We start from the raw sequence: 19,080 nt of genomic DNA, 5'->3' as shown, positions 1-19,080 counted from the left end.
TGGCCCCCTTCTTGGGATGGCAGGCTGGGCACGTTGCCTGAGCAGTTCAGCTCCACCCGTTGGCAGGTGGCGTGTGGCTCTGCATGGCCCCTTACCTTGGAAAAACTGCTGACACAAAACTCCTGAGATCCAAAGTGCTGGCAGTCACCTGTCGTGGACTCCTCATCAGAAAGAGGTGCTCTTCTAGCATGGGAGACACAACCAGAAAAGGGACATGAGGCCTAGTCTTCAGGCCACCACCACCTTCCCCAGAACGCCCCCTGCCTGCCTGGGTTCCCGTAAAACCCTCCTGTCTTGCTTCCCTTGGTGGCTTGGGGGAAATCACAAGGAACTAGGGGTGGGGGAGGTCCAGGCTGAAAACCGGAGCCTCTGTGCCCAGCTTTTCAAGTTCCTGCAAAGGAGCCTGATCTGACTAGACTCCCCTCTTTGGGCTGTGTATTCTAGGGCTCTCACCAGGAGTGTGGAGGACCCCAGCACCTTTGCCTTGTCCCTAGAGCTTATCCATCAAGGTGACCGCCCAGGAGGTACTGAGCATTGCCAGAAGGGGAGAGGTAATTCACAGAAGATCCCAAAAGGCATGCAAACTGCTTTTCTCGTAAATATGATCTACAAGGAAAGCTGGCTGCAGGTACCATAAGGGTAACCCTTTCCTAAAACAAATAACCACCCCCATTGTGTTTCATGTTCCAAATCCAAATCATCACCTAGTCACCTGACGAGCTTGCCTAGAGCAGGTACACGTTTACTAGCGCACATAATGATACTCATCTGAGGCAGGTCACTGAGCATCAAGGGGCATTTCAAGGGCACGACTTCTTTCCCTCTAGGGTATCTCTTCCCCTTCTCTAGGGCACCAGAGAGCTCAAGCCAGCACCCTCCTTCCTACCTTTCTGCTCTTGCTTGCATCCTATCCCCTGCCAGCTCCCCCACTCCCTGCTTGGCCTCCCAGCACCACTGCATTTTCTCCCATCGCAAAGGGAAGGAAGCCTTCAAGGCTACAGACCCCGAATTCAAGTTGGTATATTGCAGAGGGAAAATGCTCAAGGCCAGAGAGCTGGTTCCCAAAGGAGGAAAACTCAACTGTACCCTCACCTCCTCAAAATGTCTTCTCTAAAATTTGGGCAAGAATCTTAGAAAATGGTATATCATGACCAAAAAAAAAAAAAAAAAAAGGTCAGACTGGGAGGGTGAAGTTGAAGAGAAGACAAACACCCCCTGGAAGTTTGGTATTTTGAGTTATAGCAAGAACTAGGGGCCCTAGGGAAGACACCAGCGGGGCAGGAGCCATGGTGTGAGTGGCCAAGTGGAAAGCTGAGGTGCAAGAATGAAGCTCCAGAAGAAACCCTGAGATGTGGTTCCTAGGGTGCAAAGCACAGGAATGCTCTGTGCACCTCTGGGGAGCTAGACTGCCTTGGGCTTTGCCCCCCTTCTTCAGAGCCTCGCCCTGAGCTCTGCAACAGCCAGGGAAGAAGCCAGCAGCTGCCTCACCAGCCATCCTAACCAAAGGGCAGTCAGGGCGCCCACAACCAACCCCCACAAGAACTAACTCCTTCCCTCCCACTGGAACAGGGCACTGTTGATGGACCCCAAAATTGTACCTGGGGCAAGAGAAGCAAAAAAGGCAAGGGGATCACCGCGGGCCTCTCCCCATCTTTTCAGGGCTCCAGAAGGGACTAACCGGGGGAAAAAGGCTTGTTCCCTTTAAAAGGCATCTAGGCTGGCAGAAGTGGGAGGGTTCCACTGCTGGTAGTGACTGCTGGTGACAAACAGAAATGATCATAAGAAGAGAGCAGGGCTGGAGATGCAGTCAGGGGTCCCGAGGAAGGGGAGCCTGAGGGAAAGGGCAAACACACTTCGACGTCAACCCCTGAGAGCCCAGAAAAGCAAGACCAATACCCAGCCTTAGGCCAGGCCAGGGACGGTTTTGCGGGGAGGATGGTGACGAGGAAAAAGGAGCGGCAGGAAACCACCCCCTTCACCAGCCCCACATGAGGGACCGCAGAGGGGAGACACTATTTCCATTTCCCCCGTCCTGACCATACAAAGGGGAGTTCAGCTGCATATTCGGCCCTCCTTGCTCGGCTCCCACCCTGCATAAAGTCACCTTGAAAGTAGACACCCTGCCTTCGAAGGCAGCCACCAGAGAACGGCAGAGCCACGGGCCCAGAGACTCTGGAGGTGGCAGCGACAACAGCAGTCCTGGCTACTCCAGCCATACCCACACCTGAGTGCCAGCCCCCAAGGCTCTGGGCAAATGCCCTGTGGCCACGTTTCAAACCCTCTGAGGAGAGAGGTGTGTAAAGCCAAGCAAAGGTTAAATTGCTCCATTGAGAGAAGAGCCTGGGACAGAGACAGCTTGCAGGGCAGGGGTGCATGGGGAGAGGAGGGTCAACCGGGCAAGATTAGGAGGGCGTGGGTGGCGGGGAAAAGGGAGCAGGGGTCAAAGCAGGCTTCAGTCAGGTCTGAAAATCAATCCCACCTTTTCTTCCCAACAGAGATGACCCTGGGCTGTTATGCTCAAGGCTTTGTTGATCTTAAACCAGAAACAGCCATAACCTTTCAGGGCTGTTTTCCTAATTATTAAGGGCTAGCACCACTGTCAAACCAGACCTTTTTCATTTCCTGTTGGGTCCTAACTACATGGCACACATCTCGCTTAGATCGCAGTCCCTGCAGACTTCCCATAGCACCCCAAGACTGCTTTCATTCCAGCCAAGGTCTCCCCCAAACACACCGTGTGAGAAATACCAGCCCTCACCTGAGACACCTACTCATCCCCCAAGCCCCGGCACAAAGGCCACTGCCTCTGGGAAGCCCTCCTGTATTCCCTCAGGAAGTTTTTCATTCTGGCCTCTAGACTCCCACGGGACCTGTACACGCCACTCGACAGCACTTACCACCAATATCCCATGACTACTGGTTTGCTCTGATTGAGTTTAATAAATGTTTGGTGAATGAAGGCATGAATGGGTACAAGAAAGGAAGCAGCAAGCAGAGGGATTTAGCTGGAGGCTTGTCTAGAGTCGGCCACCTGAGGCCAGCATAAAGCCCCTGTCCCCGGTTTCTACAGTCCTCAGCTGCATCTGATGGCGCCGGGCAGGCTTCTCAAACATAACTTTAAGAGTTAACCCCCAGATGCAGCTTTACACCCGAAATGTCGAAGTTCTACAGGTGGTCAAGGGCTAAGGAAGATGGTTTTTAAATAAGGTGAGATCACAGTTTGGAAATCAGCTATAGCATGGCCTGGGCTGTAGTGGGAAGGTGACAGCAACGGGTAGATGAGATCAGGAGTGACCACACTTTAAAAAGGTCATCTTAACCACTTGGCATATTTGGTAATCTAACGTCCCAAGAAAGGTCCATAAGGAGGGAAAATCAGGTTCGGGCCCACTTCCTGGTCCTTTTTCAGAGGGGATTTAGAATAGACAGTAAACTAAGGTAACTTGTTCATTGATTTTTTGAAGGCTCTAGTCCAGATCTCTACATCAAAGTCTCAACTACTTATAACTAGCTGCCAATGAATACTCCCGCAAATCAATACCAGCACTCTGCCTTCCCCAGATCATCTCTTAGTTATTATCTAAGGACATACGTCATATGCAAAGGAAAATATCTTTCTCGTGCAGATCTGAGAATTTTGTCTTATTTTCCTTGATCTTGATTTTTATATTCTAAAATTAAATTCCTTTTAAGTCCATCTCTAACTTGTTCCTCAGTATAGACAGCGTTAAACCATCAGGAGCTAATGGCTTTAAAAAAAATAATAAAAAGGTCTATTCTCCTAACCTGAACCTCACACAAGTACATACTTCTCCAGTTAAGAACAGAAGAAAGTAGATACACACAAAGATGTCCATTCCTTTCCCCTTCAATATTACCAACACTCTCCCACATGCACACACACCCATGCACACACTTCCAAGATTTCCCCAAGGAAATGTCAGATCTTGAGTCCCAGGAAAAGCCATATCGTTCTGTATTCTAGGTGACTGACTTGATGTATTTGGATTTCAACAGTCGATATATTGAAACCAGCAAGCATGGGGGAGTCATACCTTCTCTAAAAATGGGAGAGGCAATGCAACCATCACACACAGCTCTTTGGCTAAGGGTTATGAAAATCAAATGTAGAATCTGAAGGCCATTTCGAGTGCTCTTCATATGGGGCATGATCAGGAAATGGAACAGCCTGGTCAACCCAGTATTTTGGTGAACAGAAAACTGAAAACACACGCAGATCAGGCAAGCATCACCAACTCTCAATTTCATACGAAAACTACGTTAAGCAGTTTGATCCTCCTTTGACACCTTCATAAGGATCTCACTGCGAATCGTCGTTAGCCTCGTGAGGCAGGAAAGTGCTGATCACCAGAATACCCACTAACAGTTTCCAGTATAAAGCTGAATGACAAAATCGCCTTTCTTCCAGGCTTAGATCAAGGACCAAAAATATCTTACACGTATCCTTGAGCACAGAACATGGATGCAGCAAATAAAACTTGCAATTGCCCAAGCTTCCCTTTAATCCACAATCTGACAGTTCTTAATGAGCAGACAAATACTAGTCGGCGAAAGGTCATCTGTTGGCCTCCTCACTTTCATCTGAACAGGGATGGCATGGCAGAGCAGGCCACTCACACAGCCCCAGCCCCAGCCCATCTCAGGAAAATTAGAAACAACCAGCAGCCTCCTCCCCAGGGTCCCCCCTCAGGCGCTGCTGCAGCTACCTCGCTAGGGAGCAGGCACCGCTCACTGGAAGCCGGCAACAGCCACCTTCCCAGCCTCCTCACCTCTCCTCGTTGATGCCACACATGCGAATCCGGTCAGAACTGGTCCAGTTGTGCACGCCGCTGTAGAGCGGTGCTGTAGAGATCATGACAGCCACTCACCACCAGCTAGGACCTGCTGTGGCCACTCCCCCTGAGGAAAAAGAACTCCCAAAAATCAAAACTTGTAACACGGACAGCTGCTTTAACCACCTTTTATGCGGAAACATTTAAATAAATAAAGGTAATTAGAGCACCAAAATGTTAAAGCAGTCTCTCACAAGCCAGCCTGCTATGGAAAATTAAGGTCCAAATGGGGATGAGGGGGCACCAGCTTTCCAGGAATCCATAGGTTTCAGGATGGAGACGAGGATGCTGTTAATCACCTAGAGTGATTTTTAAATTATCTGAAAGACAGATATGCATGAGTGTTCGAGGAAATTCAATCTATTTCAGACAAGTGAGATGCCAGTATATTGTTCTACACACTTTTAGCCTAACCAACTACAATTAGGGGGTCATTCCCATATATGAACAGGGCATCGAAAGACTACTGGGGAATCTTTTTCTCGTCAACTCTCCAATCCATGAGTACTGAAGTATTTGAGTGACATAACCAATTTAAGCTCTCCAGAGGAAGCACATGCTTTCTTTATAAGCCCTTCAAAAATACTCATTCTAATTTCAAGTTAGGAGTTATATAGATATAATGCATATACCTAACCTGGTTTAAAGTGCCCTTCAGATCAGATGCCATACTCCTTGTGCTCTGACCACAAACAAACAGAAAACAATGCTCCATCAAGAACCGCACATGTCTGCCCTTGTCCCTTCCTATCGGTCTGTCATCCCCATGACCTACCGCCCCCTTCACCAGCCAATGTCGGGTTCTCGCTGTTGACAACCACTGCACAGCCAATTCACCTTCCAGAGAAAATGAGGCATCAAGAGAAAGAGGTTTATCCAATGAGGTTGTCTTGAGACCCTCAAACTCAAATTAACTTATTAGCTAAAAGCCTTATTCATCAAAGCTCAACTGAACAAAACCCTACAGTGATCAGAATTTTATGCTGTTCTCCACTTTCCAAAGAAAGTAAACCACAGTAAAATACACTCACCTCAGGAATTTGTTTCATTTATCCTTTACACAATTTTCAGAGATTGCCCATATTCAACACAATATCACTTACTCATTCAACAAATACGTTATTGAGCACCTACTATGTGCTGGCACTGTCCTAGGTACTGGGGATTAAACAATTAACAAAAAAGACCAGAAATCTCTGCCTTCGTGGAGCTTATATTCTAGTGGGATGAGATGGACAATAAACACGTTAAATGAGTCTGTGTTACAGTATGTTAGAAGGTGGTATAACACAGGCTAAGGGGCAAGGGCGATGGTCGGGGGCGGGGAGTGGAATGGGCTGCAGTGTGTAAGTGCGTGATCAGAGTAGGCTTTGCTGAGAAGGAGACATTTAAACATCCTGAAGGAAGCAAAGAGGCGAGCCATGTGGATATCTGGGGAAGAGCATTCCAGGCAGAAGGAACAACCTTGCAAAGGTCCTTAAGGCACGAGGTGCCTGCTAAGATCAGAAAAGAGCCAGGAGGCCAGTGTGGCTGGCACAGAGGGAGCAGACAAGGGAGAGAGTCAGTGAGAGGACAGCAGGGCCACATCTCCCCATTCTCTCCTTGGTCCTCATCCTACTCCTGACCCTGTCGCATAGGATACCGCTGCCTTTGGCCCTTCCGTTGTACTTGCCCCTTTCCTGGCTTTCCAGACCCAGTGCCTGCTGGCCTATCTGGGGCCCTTCTCTCCTGCCACCCCAGAAACCTGGCCCTCGGTCTCTCCTCACCTCTGCCACCCTCTCCTATCCCCCTTCCTCTTCCCTCCCTCTTTCTCTTCCTACCCCACCCATCTCTCTCTTTCCCTTCCCCTCCTCTCTCAATCTCTCTCTCCCATTTCTCTCTATTTCTCCTCATCATTCCCCTTCCCCCTATTATTCTCCCAGCTCTCTCTGTCTTCCTCTCTCCTCTGCTTCTCTTCTTCTCTCTCCTCCCCTGCCATGGTCCCCTCTCCTCCAACGTTCTTCCCGTTCCCACCCCTCCTGCCCCGTCCTTTCCCTCCTTTAGCTCACCTTTCTTATTTCCCCTCAGGCTCCACTCTCTCCTCCCTTTCCTCCTCCTTCCCTTCCTCCCTCCCCGCTGCCCCCCCTCCCCTCTACTCTTAGTCCTCGGGCCTCAGCCTTCAGTCTCCCTCTCTTGTCCTTCTGTCTTCCTCTGTCTCTCCTCTTCCTGTCTCTCTAGCTCAAGTCTGGCTCTCCCCAACCCCTCCGCTCCCCTCCCTCTGCCCTAAACCCCCTCCCTCTGTGTGTGTGTGTGTGTGTGTGTGTGTGTGTGTGTGTGTCCTGCCCCTCCTTTTCGCTTAGCTCAAGAGCTCCCACAGTTTCAACTCACCTCTTCGTGCGCTGATGACTCCCAAATCTGTGTCTCTAGCCCTGGCCTCTCTCCTTAGACCCAGACCAGAATTTCCAGCTGGCAGCAACTTGCCGTTAATTGGATGTCCCCCGAGCCCCTCAAACTCAGTGTTTCAAACCGAACTCATTATCTGTTACCATAAACCTGCTCCCCACCCCCATACCCAGCGTGCTTCCTATCTTAGGTAATAGCGCCACTATCCCCTAGCCTGGAAATTTCAGCATTCAACTCCTTCTCTCCCCCACCACCCACATGCCATCAGGAGTCAAGCCTTAATAATGCCATCTCCATCCTCTCCCTTCTACCCATCTCACCACTGCCCTGATGCAGACCCTCATCATCTCTCGACCAGAATATTACACTAGCCTCTTAACTGGTCCCTCTGCCTCCAATCTCTTTTTTTTTTTTTTTTTTTTTTTTATGCGTTACGCGGGCCTCTCACTGTTGTGGCCTCTCCCGTTGCGGAGGACAGGCTCCGGACGCGCAGGCTCAGCGGCCATGGCTCACGGGCCCAGCCGCTCCGCGGCATGTGGGATCTTCCCAGACCGGGGCACGAACCCGTGTCCCCTGCATCGGCAGGCGGACTCTCAACCACTGCGCCACCAGGGAAGCCCCAATCTCTTAATTCTACAATCAATTCATCTTCTAAAGAACCAGTTGGATCACGTCACCCCCTCCCTCCTCCAAAGCTTTCAATAGCTTTCCTCTGTCTTCAGAATCAAGCCCACATTTCTTAGCACAGCATTCAGGGCCTTCCACAACCTGGTCTCAAACCTCCTGTCTAGCCTCCTCTTCAGCCACATTCTGCTATTTCCCTGCACCCTTGCCACCCCAACTCCTGACCCTTCCCTGAAGTGGCCTCTCTTGTGTCCCCTCTTCCTTTCTGTCCTCTCTCAAAGCCTAGCTTAAATGTCATCATGTCATCTCCCCAGCCCCAGCCCCTGGTTGGTTAACTCCTCCCTCTCTGGTTCTCCTCAAACATTTCATTCCCACCCCTACCACAGCACAGATTCTTAGTCCCTCTGCTGTGTGGTTAGTTGGGGATGTGGCACATCTGTCTTGCCCCCACCCCCAGACAATCAGCTACTTACGGTAAGAAATACTGTCTTTTCTGTCTCTGGTTCTTCTGCAATACCTTACGTATAGTAAGTACTCAGTATATACGTGTTATATGGAAGTGAAACCTGGATGAGAATTGAGGTGGTGAGCCTGAGAAATTACATGAAGCAAAAGAAACCTCCCTAAAAAGTATTCACCATGCTTACTATTTTAAAAAAATGTATTTCAATGACAACACTATGCACTGTCTATAGCACACCCTTCCAAGCTGCCTGATACTAGCCCAGTTCATTGTCTTTGAGTTATTTTGCACCTTTGTAAATTGCAGGTAACTGATGGATATGCAAACTCTGTCTTGTCCCATGCAGTTTGGATTGACTTTCCTCCCCACTGTGGAAAAACCAGTTTTGCCTCCATTTGCAATTCAATTCCTTTACTCCATATAAATTTGTGCTTTTTGGACTTTTTCTTTGAAGCGGCTACAACATCTGTCTGGTTCTCTTGCTGATTAATGAGTAAAATAAAATCTTTAATACGTGTTCATTTTTACATCTGTAAGAGACTCATGATTTTATCTTTTTCTGAAAGTTATCTTTAACATTCCTAAAACAGTTATGTGGGCTCACACATAATTTTAGAGAGATTTCCACAAGGGGTAAGACAAATGGGTTGACTGTCTGCGTCACATCAGGTCACCGGGATCCCAGTCCCTAAACATCCCGGTTGATCAAGTTTTGACTGTTTCTTAGAGTATCTTGGAATATCCCAGTTTAGGAAACAACAGCTCAGCCTGTTGGCTGACCAGCCTGGGACAGAAATCAGAGGGGGGAATCCTGGCATTTGCAAACAGAATAATGTATAGAACATCATTACCTAGATAAGGGAGTTTTTAGACCCCCCAAATCCCCAAATAACAATAACAACAACAAGAAAAGCAAGTAAAAACCAAAATAATTATCATACAATGTGCATTTTATGACCACCTAGAGAGCAAACCTGACCCTAGGCAGCCCCACTTTCACAAGATCCTGAAGATAGAGCATCTGCTTAAATCTCGGCCTCCCACGCTTCCACTATGATTTTGTCAGACCAACGCCTCTTCTTACGTGAAGTCCTCTGCTGCTAATTAATAGTAGCCTTTGCGGAGGCAGGGAGGGGAGGAGAGGGGTAGAAAGCACAGTCAGGAGAGCACAGAGCTAAGTGGTCTACACAAGAAGCAAAGATCGGTTCTCCCGAGCCAGAGAGTAGGCAAAGGGAACTTCTAAAGAGGCACCGGTGGTGTCAATGCCCACATAGGGCAGGAAGAGTCAAGAAGGACAATGCACACCAACATTTCCCAAGAGTCAGAATCACTGAGGTGCTGGTTCAAAATACAGATTCATAGGTCCCAGCCCTGGAGATTCTAATCCAGTAGGCCCAGGGTTTTGTTTTGTTATTATCATATCCAATCAAATTAATAACCACTCAGCTGTACACTACGCCTCAGGAGAGGTGAGCAGAAAGGAAAAATCCTACAGACACGCCACACTTGGTAGGTTTCACTGGTGTACACACTTGGGGCCCAGCTTGCTTTTGCTCGTAGTGTCTGCACTCATGTGTGGTGTACAACTCTCAATCTCTCTCTCACTCCCTCTCTGATGGGAACCATCACATCAAAGGCAAAAGGCGAAGTTCCTAAAAGGAACTTGGAAGAAACCTGGTAATCTCAAGTGACCCAGGAAGCACAGGGATACGAAATTCCGCAAAGGATTTTCCCAGATGTCACAACCATGTAATTGCTAAGCAATGAACAGCTGCACGGCCCCAGAATCGAATGCTGGTCACTGCCTGGAAGGCAGCAGGACCACTGTGAGCTGTCCCCACTTTGGGGGGAAAAACTCAAAAGACACATCCAACTCGTGGTGAGAACAAAGGAGAACACATGCTCCACCAATCCAAGTGATAAGTGTGGCTGAAAATATAAAGAAAGAAAACTGTTTGATTTAGAGGGCACATATACACATAAGTAGAAGGACTGACCAAGACACAAGGGAATGAATCCAAGAAGCGGGCGGCAAGAAGCAGGTAGCCAGGCACAATCACTGCACTATGAAACAGGGGAGACCAAAGAGAAATGGACTAATCGGAGAGCAATAACCTTAAAATGGTGAAAAGCGTCGCTAAGCTGAGGGCGAGCAGGTAGTAGAAGAAAAACCATGATGAGGTAGAACTCCTTCCCCCAAAAATCCAAACGGAAAAAAAAAATGCTTGAAGACAAGTGCAGGTGTGAAAGGCATAAAAGAGAAGCCCATAGCATATAACAACCAAAAATGAAATAGGGGAACCTGAAATATTTCACCATAGTGGGCCAAACTGAAACACTGGGGGGAAGCACTGAAGACAGACATTTTAGAAAAGTGTAGAGAGAATATGTTCTCAAAAGGGGAAGAACATCGAATCGTAGCCCAAGTTAGGGTTGGGAGAGTTGGTAATAAGGGACAGTCAGCACTAAAATCTCAAAGGAGATTGTACAGATTGGGTAGACTTTTTTGGTTCTGTTTTGAAAGGAAGATGCCCAAACAAGCAGATTTCACAACAACGACAAGCAAAAGCATGTGAGGAAGAGGAGGGCATGACAGGAGGTAACAGAGCATCTATCTGACTTATTTTTTTTTTTTTACGAAAGTAGACATTGTTAAAAACTTTTAGTTTTTACCCTTGAAAAATGACCAGACAGGGGATTTCCCTGGTGGCACGGTGGTTGAGAATCCTCCTGCCACGCAGTGGTTGAGAATCCACCTGCCAGTGCAGGGGACATGGGTTCGATCCCTGGTCTGGGAAGATCCCGCATGCCGCGGAGCAGCTAAGCCCATGGGCCAAAACTACTGAGCCCGCGTGCCGCAACTACTGAAGCCCACACACCTAGAGCCTGTGCTCCGCAACAAGAGAAGCCACCACAATGAGAAGCCCGTGAACCGCAACGAACAGGAGCCCCCACTCGCCGCAACCAAAGAAAAGCCCACGCGCAGCAACGAAGACCCAACGCAGCCAGAAACGATAAATAAATAAAATAAAATAATAAAATTAATAAATTTATTTTAAAAAAAAAGAATCCACCTGCCAATGCAGGGGACACAGGTTCGATCCCTGGCCTGGGAAGATCCCACATGCCGCGGATCAACTAAGCCCGTGCGCAACAACTACTGAGCCTGCACTCTAGAGTCCGTGAGCCACAACTACGAAGCCCGCGTGCCTAGAGCCCGTGCTCGCAACAAGAGAAGCCACCTCAATGAGAAGCCCGCGCACTGCAACAGAGTGGCCCCCGCTCGCCACGGGGCTAGAGAAAGCCCACGTGCAGGAACGAAGACCCAATGCAGCCAAAAATAAATAAATAAATTTATTAAAAAATAAAAGGAAAGAAAAGAAAATGACCAGACAGGGTGTTTGTTAGTCTAGTGGACCAGTTCCCCAGAATCACGTAGCTCCTTTTGTGGCCCTTACATGCAGAACAACTGGTGCTGGCAACGCATGGGACACAACTAGGACCCCTACACATAGCATGAAACCTGCCCATTTACTCCAGCTTGGACTCTGCCATCCAGACAGTAAATTAGAAACTCAATATTAAGAAGGCCTCAGTTAAACTAAATCTGGTAGTACTCCCCCAGGGCTCTTTTGGTTCACACTGTCTTGTGACCTGGAAGCAATTATGACTCTAAAAAAATGAAAGAGCCGGAAAATATTCCTCTTGAAGCCTGGCCCTGAATCTGTCCTCAAGAGGATAGGCGTGGCCAGTAGACAGTTAAAGAAGGAGGGCTGGGTCAGTGATGACTAATAAGTAAAGAAAACCAACTTTGGGACCTACTGCTCCAAGAGAAATCCAGAGCCCTGGGGAAAGCTCCCGTAAGACAGAGGTATTCGCATTCTGATTTCACAGAAGCAAAGGAAAGGCCACCCTACTACCCCACTTTGGGAGAAGCAGCATCTAAGACACCCCCAAGGAGATCCAAGTGATCACTGGCATTGAGATCCTAGGGAACATGAAAAGGCCACGGCTTCCACCCAGTCACTGGAGTGCCTTTAGAGAGATGTCAAAACGTCTCAAAATCATTGTTTTCAATAGGAAAGCTTACACATACCCAACAAGGATAACTTGACCTGACTTCAGATATAGAACCCTCACCACAGGTCTTACCCTCCTTGTCCCTCTGTCTTCTTCCACGTGTAGGACTAGCATTCCTATTTTTCCTACTTAATTACATATCCAAAACCTCACCCCCCAGTGAGGAAGTTCTTCCAACTTAAATAGTTCTAATTTAATGATTTCCCATATAAGGATATTCTAATATTCTCCTCTGGCTCTCCCCTCAATATCAATATGCCCTCTTCTTTCCCTACCATTAACCAAATACCATTCCTTGAAACTCAAGAGTCCTGTATACATGCCCCAATCACTCTGCTTCCCTTTATGCAAAACAGGTTCCTCTACCACCATACACCACCACACACAAACATACAAACACACAAAATCAACTGAAAATAATCTGCTGGGCAATTGAAAGGAGGAAGGGGCCCTTTGCACTGTTCATCCCCACCTTCTATTCTAGCACTTCCTGGTTACCCTGAGTTTTTAATTTTTTTTCTATCCAAATAGTTCCACGAGTTCTACTCCAAGGGATAAGTCTTATAAGGGACACTGCATCCTGTTCCCAGATGCATTCATTCCTGTATTTACCGAGAAGGCTAAGGAGTTGTCTGCACACGGCTCTAGCAAAGACACCTTCACACACTCCATGGGTACCTCCATGTTTGAAAACCCTGCCTTATAAACATTTATGAGACTTGGATACAAAGGAATGTTAACTATCTGCTAAACGCATGAGAGCTTATTCATTCAAATGAATAAATGTCGTTACCTCCAAAGTAGTCACTTGGGGAAGCTAGACATTCATCTCAAAGCAGTGACCAATGGCTTGCGATCTCTTTGGAGCTCTCCCGGTGAGCATTACCATCCAAACCTTTCTCAAGCCAACTCACAGCCTTTTCAGTCTCCTCACAAGCGCTGAATCCATCCAGAGTCATTTTGATGTTTTAAAACTGCCAAACCCATTCAGAATCATCTAATCACAAAACTGGCAATACCCTTGAAGAATGATATACAGTTTACCAGTGGTAACCGTGGGTTTCACATCTGCGGTTGGCTGAATCGGGGATGCGAACCTCGCGCGCGAATGCAGAAGGCCAACTGTGTTCCTTCTATTCCGCTATTTTTTGTCAGGGACTTGAGCGTCCACGGATTTTCATATCCATTTTGATATCCACGGGGGTTCCTGTAACCAATACCCCGCAGATACCAAGGGACGGCTGTACGATAGTACCCAAAGCCTAAACTGTGGGGGGCAAAACTTGGAGGGCATTTTCAGCCCCCACTTCTCAACCATCTGAGACATCTCACTACATGCAGTTACTATGTCATCTGCAAAAATTGAGAATAACACAAAAGCACTTGAACGGACCAAAGGTAATCGATTTCAGCAGTTTAGTAGGCAAAAACAAGTTTTAATCTCTCACGTATATTTTCATACCACCAGATCATTTTAGCTTTTCCACCCACTGCCAAGATACTTTTTTCCTATTATTCAAATAGTACTCACTTCCATTTCCTGCTGCAAGGAAATTATTTTACTCCATCTAAGGAAAATACCTCATCATAGCTTTAAACTGGACCTAGGCTCTAGGAACAAGATTTTGTACAACTTCTAGATGTCACAGATATCTAGAAAACCTAAACATCATGAAATTAATCAGTCCTTTTCCAAATGCAAAGCCACCTCAAAATGTCACCCTAAGTAACTAGGGTCATCCTTTGAACACTTCTCATATCTACTAGATCAAAAAAATGAGTTGGCGTTCCTCAATTTGGTCTTCAGCAGGACCATGTGAATATTTGGTGTGTCTTTCACACTCCAAAGTTGAATCATTGTAATCTGAGACTTCAATCCCTTTTGTGATGTTTCTGTGTCCTCCCTGCCATAAACTGTGACAGTGGCTCTCAGGTCCTCCATTTCAGTATACAGCATTCATGATATGGAATTTTTCACCTAAAGAGAACTCCTCCTCACCAAACTTTGGCCCTTTTTTTTTTTTTTTTTTTTTGCAGTACGCGGGCCTCTCACTGTTTTGGCCTCTCCCGTTGCAGAGCACAGGCTCCGGACACGCAGGCTCAGTGGCCATGGCTCACGGGCCCAGCCGCTCCGCGGCATGTGGGATCTTCCCGGACCGGGGCACGACCCCATGTCCCCTGCATCGGCAGGCGGACTCTCAACCACTGCGCCACCAGGGAAGCCCTGGCCTTTTTAAAAAAAACTCTCCTGGACCTCTTACACAAATACTTGGAGAGGCCATTATCAGCCTATTTTTTTTCTATTCTCTCACCCCAGAATATGGGCTTAACTCATTTTGTACATTTACTCATTCAAAGGTACACACACACACACACACACACAAATTAGCTCACAGAATTTCAAACTCTCAACATTGGCTCAACCTGCTACCAGTCTATAGGTTTCTCAAGGCTAGAAAAAATATTTTCTACTTCTTTCAATAGTTCCTCCCAATAGTGTCTAGCATGACACAAAGTACACAATATGCGCTTGATATTACTTGCTAAACTACAGGGAAAAACTAAAATTCCCTCTACCCCACACAGAAACCAAGAACAACCCCATGTAAAAAGCACTGTGTCGGGCTTCCCTGGTGGCGCAGTGGTTAAGAATCCACCTGCCAGTGCAGGGGACACGGATTCAAGCCCTGGTCTGGGAAGATCCCACATGCCATGGAGCGACTAAGCCCGTGCGCCACAACTACTGAGGCTGCACTCTAGAGCCTGCAAGCCACAACTACTGAGCACCCGCACCTAGGGCCTGTGCTCCACAACAAGAGAAGCCACCACAATGAGAAGCCCGTGCACTGCAAGGAAGAGTAGCCCCTGCTCGCCGCAACTAGAGAAAGCCCGTGTGCAGCAACGAAGACCCAACACAACCAAAAATAAATAATTAGTTAATTTTTTTAAAAAGGCATTGGGTCTTTGAATTCCTTTTACGTCCCATGATCTCTCATAAACTTTCTTTCTTCTCCTTACTTCCATGATAAAGAAACCACAGAAATAAAATAAAATTGGGCTGGGGCAAAACAATAAAGTCAACTTCCAATTATCTGTAGCTTAGCCGCAGCTAATTTTTAAACCCAGCAGACTTATGGACTGCCTTCTGCCACTTATAGTAGATGTGTGCTCAGGGAACAACTCATTTTAATATTTGCCTAAGCATAATATAAATAGGAAGGTAGATCTGCTGGGGAGGGGGACAGGTAGAGAATAATGCTGCATTTCTGAAGTCAAACAGAAATTATTAATTTGTTCACTCATCTAGTTTTAAATTGGCCTGGTATCACACTCTCCCTATATTGGCATAGCTGATTGTTGGCATCAAAGTTCACTTTGGCTGCAGAGAGGGACTATATTTTACAGCCCATCGTTTTTCTCTGCCCAAAAGTTTGGTTTGGGGATACCCGAGCTATTTGAGACGTTAATCTCTCTCATCCAATCACTGATGAACATCCTTGTCATAGAGCTATACCAGACCTGGGCTCTATCTACCAGCTCTTGTAGAACTTCCAGATGTCAGAGACAGCTGGAAAGCCCAACCAGTCATAATTAAACACAGCAGCCCTTTTCAGAAAGCAATGGCTTTTTAAAATGTCACCCTGGTAAACTACATTTGGGTCATTTCTAAAGGACGGACCAAAATGTGCCCTGAAGTTTCGACTGGATATACACCCTTCAGTTCCTGTTCTGAAATACTAAGCAGGGTTACAGCACAGCTGTTAAAGAAGCTGCCACTTCCACCTCAAAGGTGGATGCAATAATGCAGTGATGAGCCAAGCTCTTTCTTCCTACCACGTCGTAAACGCTAAATATGTACTAATACAACAGAAATATGGAGAAAGAGCACAGAGAATCAAGATATAAGGGGAGCACTCAGGAGCTATTGATAGTTTTCTTTCTGCCACCATGTTTACCATAGTGTAATATAAAAAGGTAATGTCATAGGACACAGTTGAATAAGAAAAACTAGATTATACTATAATAATAGATGCCATTTATTGGGCACCTGCTATGGACCTGGCACTATAGATGCATCATGTAATCCTCACAGCCCTGTGAGACTGGGATTATCATCTCCATTTTATAGATGAGAAAACTGAGGCTCAAGAAAGTTCCACACGCTAGGAAGTAGAAGAATCAGGACTGTAACCGAGGGCTGTTATGTCTCCAAAGGCCTCCAGATAATTCTGATGCAGGCTAAAGTCTGAGAACCACTGGACCACACTAACCCGTGCGTGGTACCACCAAGTCATGCTGAGTAAAGCCTCGTCATAGTAAGACACCTAATCACCTCTCAGGTCTAGGTATAGAGTGCATCCGCTCACTCCGGGGCTCAGAGCCACATGTAGTGCACTTCTCTATAGAACTTGGAAAAATGAAAACCTGCTTGCTCTCCTTGTCCCCGGACACCAGCATTATAACAAAACTCGACTGTACCCTTAAATGGCACTAACACTAAGATTTCTAGGCATACCTTAGCAATGAGGTAACCAAATTTTGTTTCTTAGCAGACAGTCAAAGAAGCCTAAAACACAAAACTTTGCCTGCCCCTCAGTACTCTCAATTCTTCATGGATACTTAGCTTAAGGTCTTCTTAAAATCCAAATGAAGATGTATCCTGTGTCACATACTCTCATGAATAAGCTAAAAATTACCCCGTTTTACAAATAATAAATCATCTCTCTTCAAATTCATCACAATCCATTGGGCAGGGAGACTATGACCTTGACATGCAGCCTGCAGCCACTTTTTAAACAATGATTCACTTTTTAATGTTTTATGGGGAAAGGGTGGCTTCTGCTTTAAAAAAAAAAGAGGGAACCAGAACAGTATATTGGAATGATGGGGATAGAAAAAGAGTTAAATTTTACTCTTGACCAGAATTCAACTTTAGTTCACCAAAGAAAGTTTTCATCATAAAAGAGTGCTTTTAAGTTATGAACAGTAGGAAAGCATATGATTTAGAAGGAGAACAGTTTCTACGTTATTTTAAGGATGACCATTCAAAAACTGGCGTTAATAAAGCCTAGTTTGTATGTGAAATTATATAAAATACTGTATAGCATCCTAGTGGCCAAAAGGTAGATTACTTCTTATTACCTCCCTCTTTGGCCGGTCAGATGCTAAACCTTCTGGCAAGCAGAGACTCACACCCAACTGGAACTCCAGCATTAAGAAATTTCCTTTCTTTTGGAAAACTCAAAGGTCTAGGGCCTTCCTTCCCCCCTCATGTAATCATCAGTGGCTTCTCCTTTTCCCTGTCTATTTTATCCCAACAATTTCCACTTTCCCCAGCGCTCTCTCCTTTCCACTCTAGTGTTCACTTTCCCACCCAACTCAACCATGAACTCCTCCTCTCTCAATCCCAGATGCTGGTTGACACTGGAAAACAGCTCTCTACCCTCTGAGGCCATTCTAGTCCATCTCAAACTTAGCTCAGCCTAGAAGCAACGAACCACTCCAGCTGTCCAACCCCCAATTAGCGCCTCTCCTCCATACCCCCACCCCACCCTCCAATTCTGGCCCAAGGCTCTCAGGCCACTGTTCTTTATCCTGTTTCTTTCCGGAATTTCCATCATCCATCTCCATATATCTAGGATTCCTCCCACTTGCAGACTGGAAAAACTGGTGTATTCCCACTTTCTCCTTCTTTCAAGGCCATTCTATTTAGGATGGTTAATTCCTTCCCCCATTCAATATCCTTACTTTAGTCTAGATTTTCTAATTAATGCTTAGACTTACAAGCCCTGGATCCCAGCTAACTTCTGCTTCCTGGGCCCTCCCAGGGCAGTGGCTATCAAAGGCAAGTTTTTACCTTCCCCACACCAGCTCCCAATGACATCTGAATAAACACCTTCCTCCTTTGGCTTGTTATTCCACCCTCTTTCTCTATTCTGCATTTTTCAGCCTGTATAGTATCCCTAAACTCCCTATTTCCTTATGTGTAAATATATTTCTATTTCTTCCTACATATCAGTTTCTCTGTAGCCCTATTTTTACCCAAGATCATCCTTCTCTCTTGCTCAAACCTTACTGATTCTAGCATGGAAGTGTAAAGAGCCTTAAAGATTCTTCAAACTTTACTTTGGAAAACATTACCCTGGAGATTTCAAGGTTCCACTTTTTCCTACTTAGCCCTAACATGGAACCAGTGTGATCACCTTTCTTCCCTCTTCACTGTCCAACCAACCCACTTCTGACTTCTCTTTCTGCCTTCCTTCTTTCTAGTATTCAAGTCCTTTTCTCCCATAATTCTGTTCCCCTAAAAGAATACCCTCTAAAACCCATAATCCAGACTCATCGTGTTGAGATCCTCTGCCCCCTGTACTAACCTTTTTTTTCCTATGTAGTGAATTGTAGCATGAGTAAAGCAAAGAGACATCTGGAGGAACCCCCTTTGCTTCCCAAGAAAGTTTACATCACTGAGAAAGAAAGGGATCCTCCTTCCCTCCCTAGCCTCTCCTGGTAAATCAAAACAACCAGCTCTACAAGTGCCCTTGGTACAGCCACCATTGCTTGTGGAAATCCCCTCCACTCTGCCCAATCCAGACTCCAACTGCAGAGTTTCCCAGGGACTTAGCTTTCCTCTGCCCTGTCCCAACAATTTGCTATCTCTTCCTTGTGGCCTCAAGAACT

General features: G+C 46.5%; 1 protein-coding gene across 2 annotated transcripts in view; it reads right to left on the bottom strand.

Moving 5' to 3' along the window:
• The window catches only part of BCORL1 (BCL6 corepressor like 1), a 40,020-nt gene extending 35,144 nt beyond the window's left edge, over positions 1-4,876 (bottom strand). For both annotated transcript variants that reach the window (XM_065900901.1, XM_065900902.1), the window contains exons 1-2: positions 4,791-4,876; positions 96-183 (exon numbers count right to left, since the gene is read on the bottom strand). In XM_065900901.1, coding sequence (XP_065756973.1) covers positions 96-183; positions 4,791-4,876 — 174 coding nt within the window. The remainder of the gene's footprint in view (positions 1-95; positions 184-4,790) is intronic.
• Between the last annotated feature and the right edge of the window lie 14,204 nt (positions 4,877-19,080).

The sequence above is a fragment of the Phocoena phocoena genome, chromosome X (genome assembly GCF_963924675.1).
Source record: "Phocoena phocoena chromosome X, mPhoPho1.1, whole genome shotgun sequence".
In the NCBI taxonomy this organism is placed as follows: domain Eukaryota; kingdom Metazoa; phylum Chordata; class Mammalia; order Artiodactyla; family Phocoenidae; genus Phocoena; species Phocoena phocoena.
Note: the sequence above shows the minus strand (reverse complement) of the source record. Positions and strands in the feature narration are given on the sequence as shown.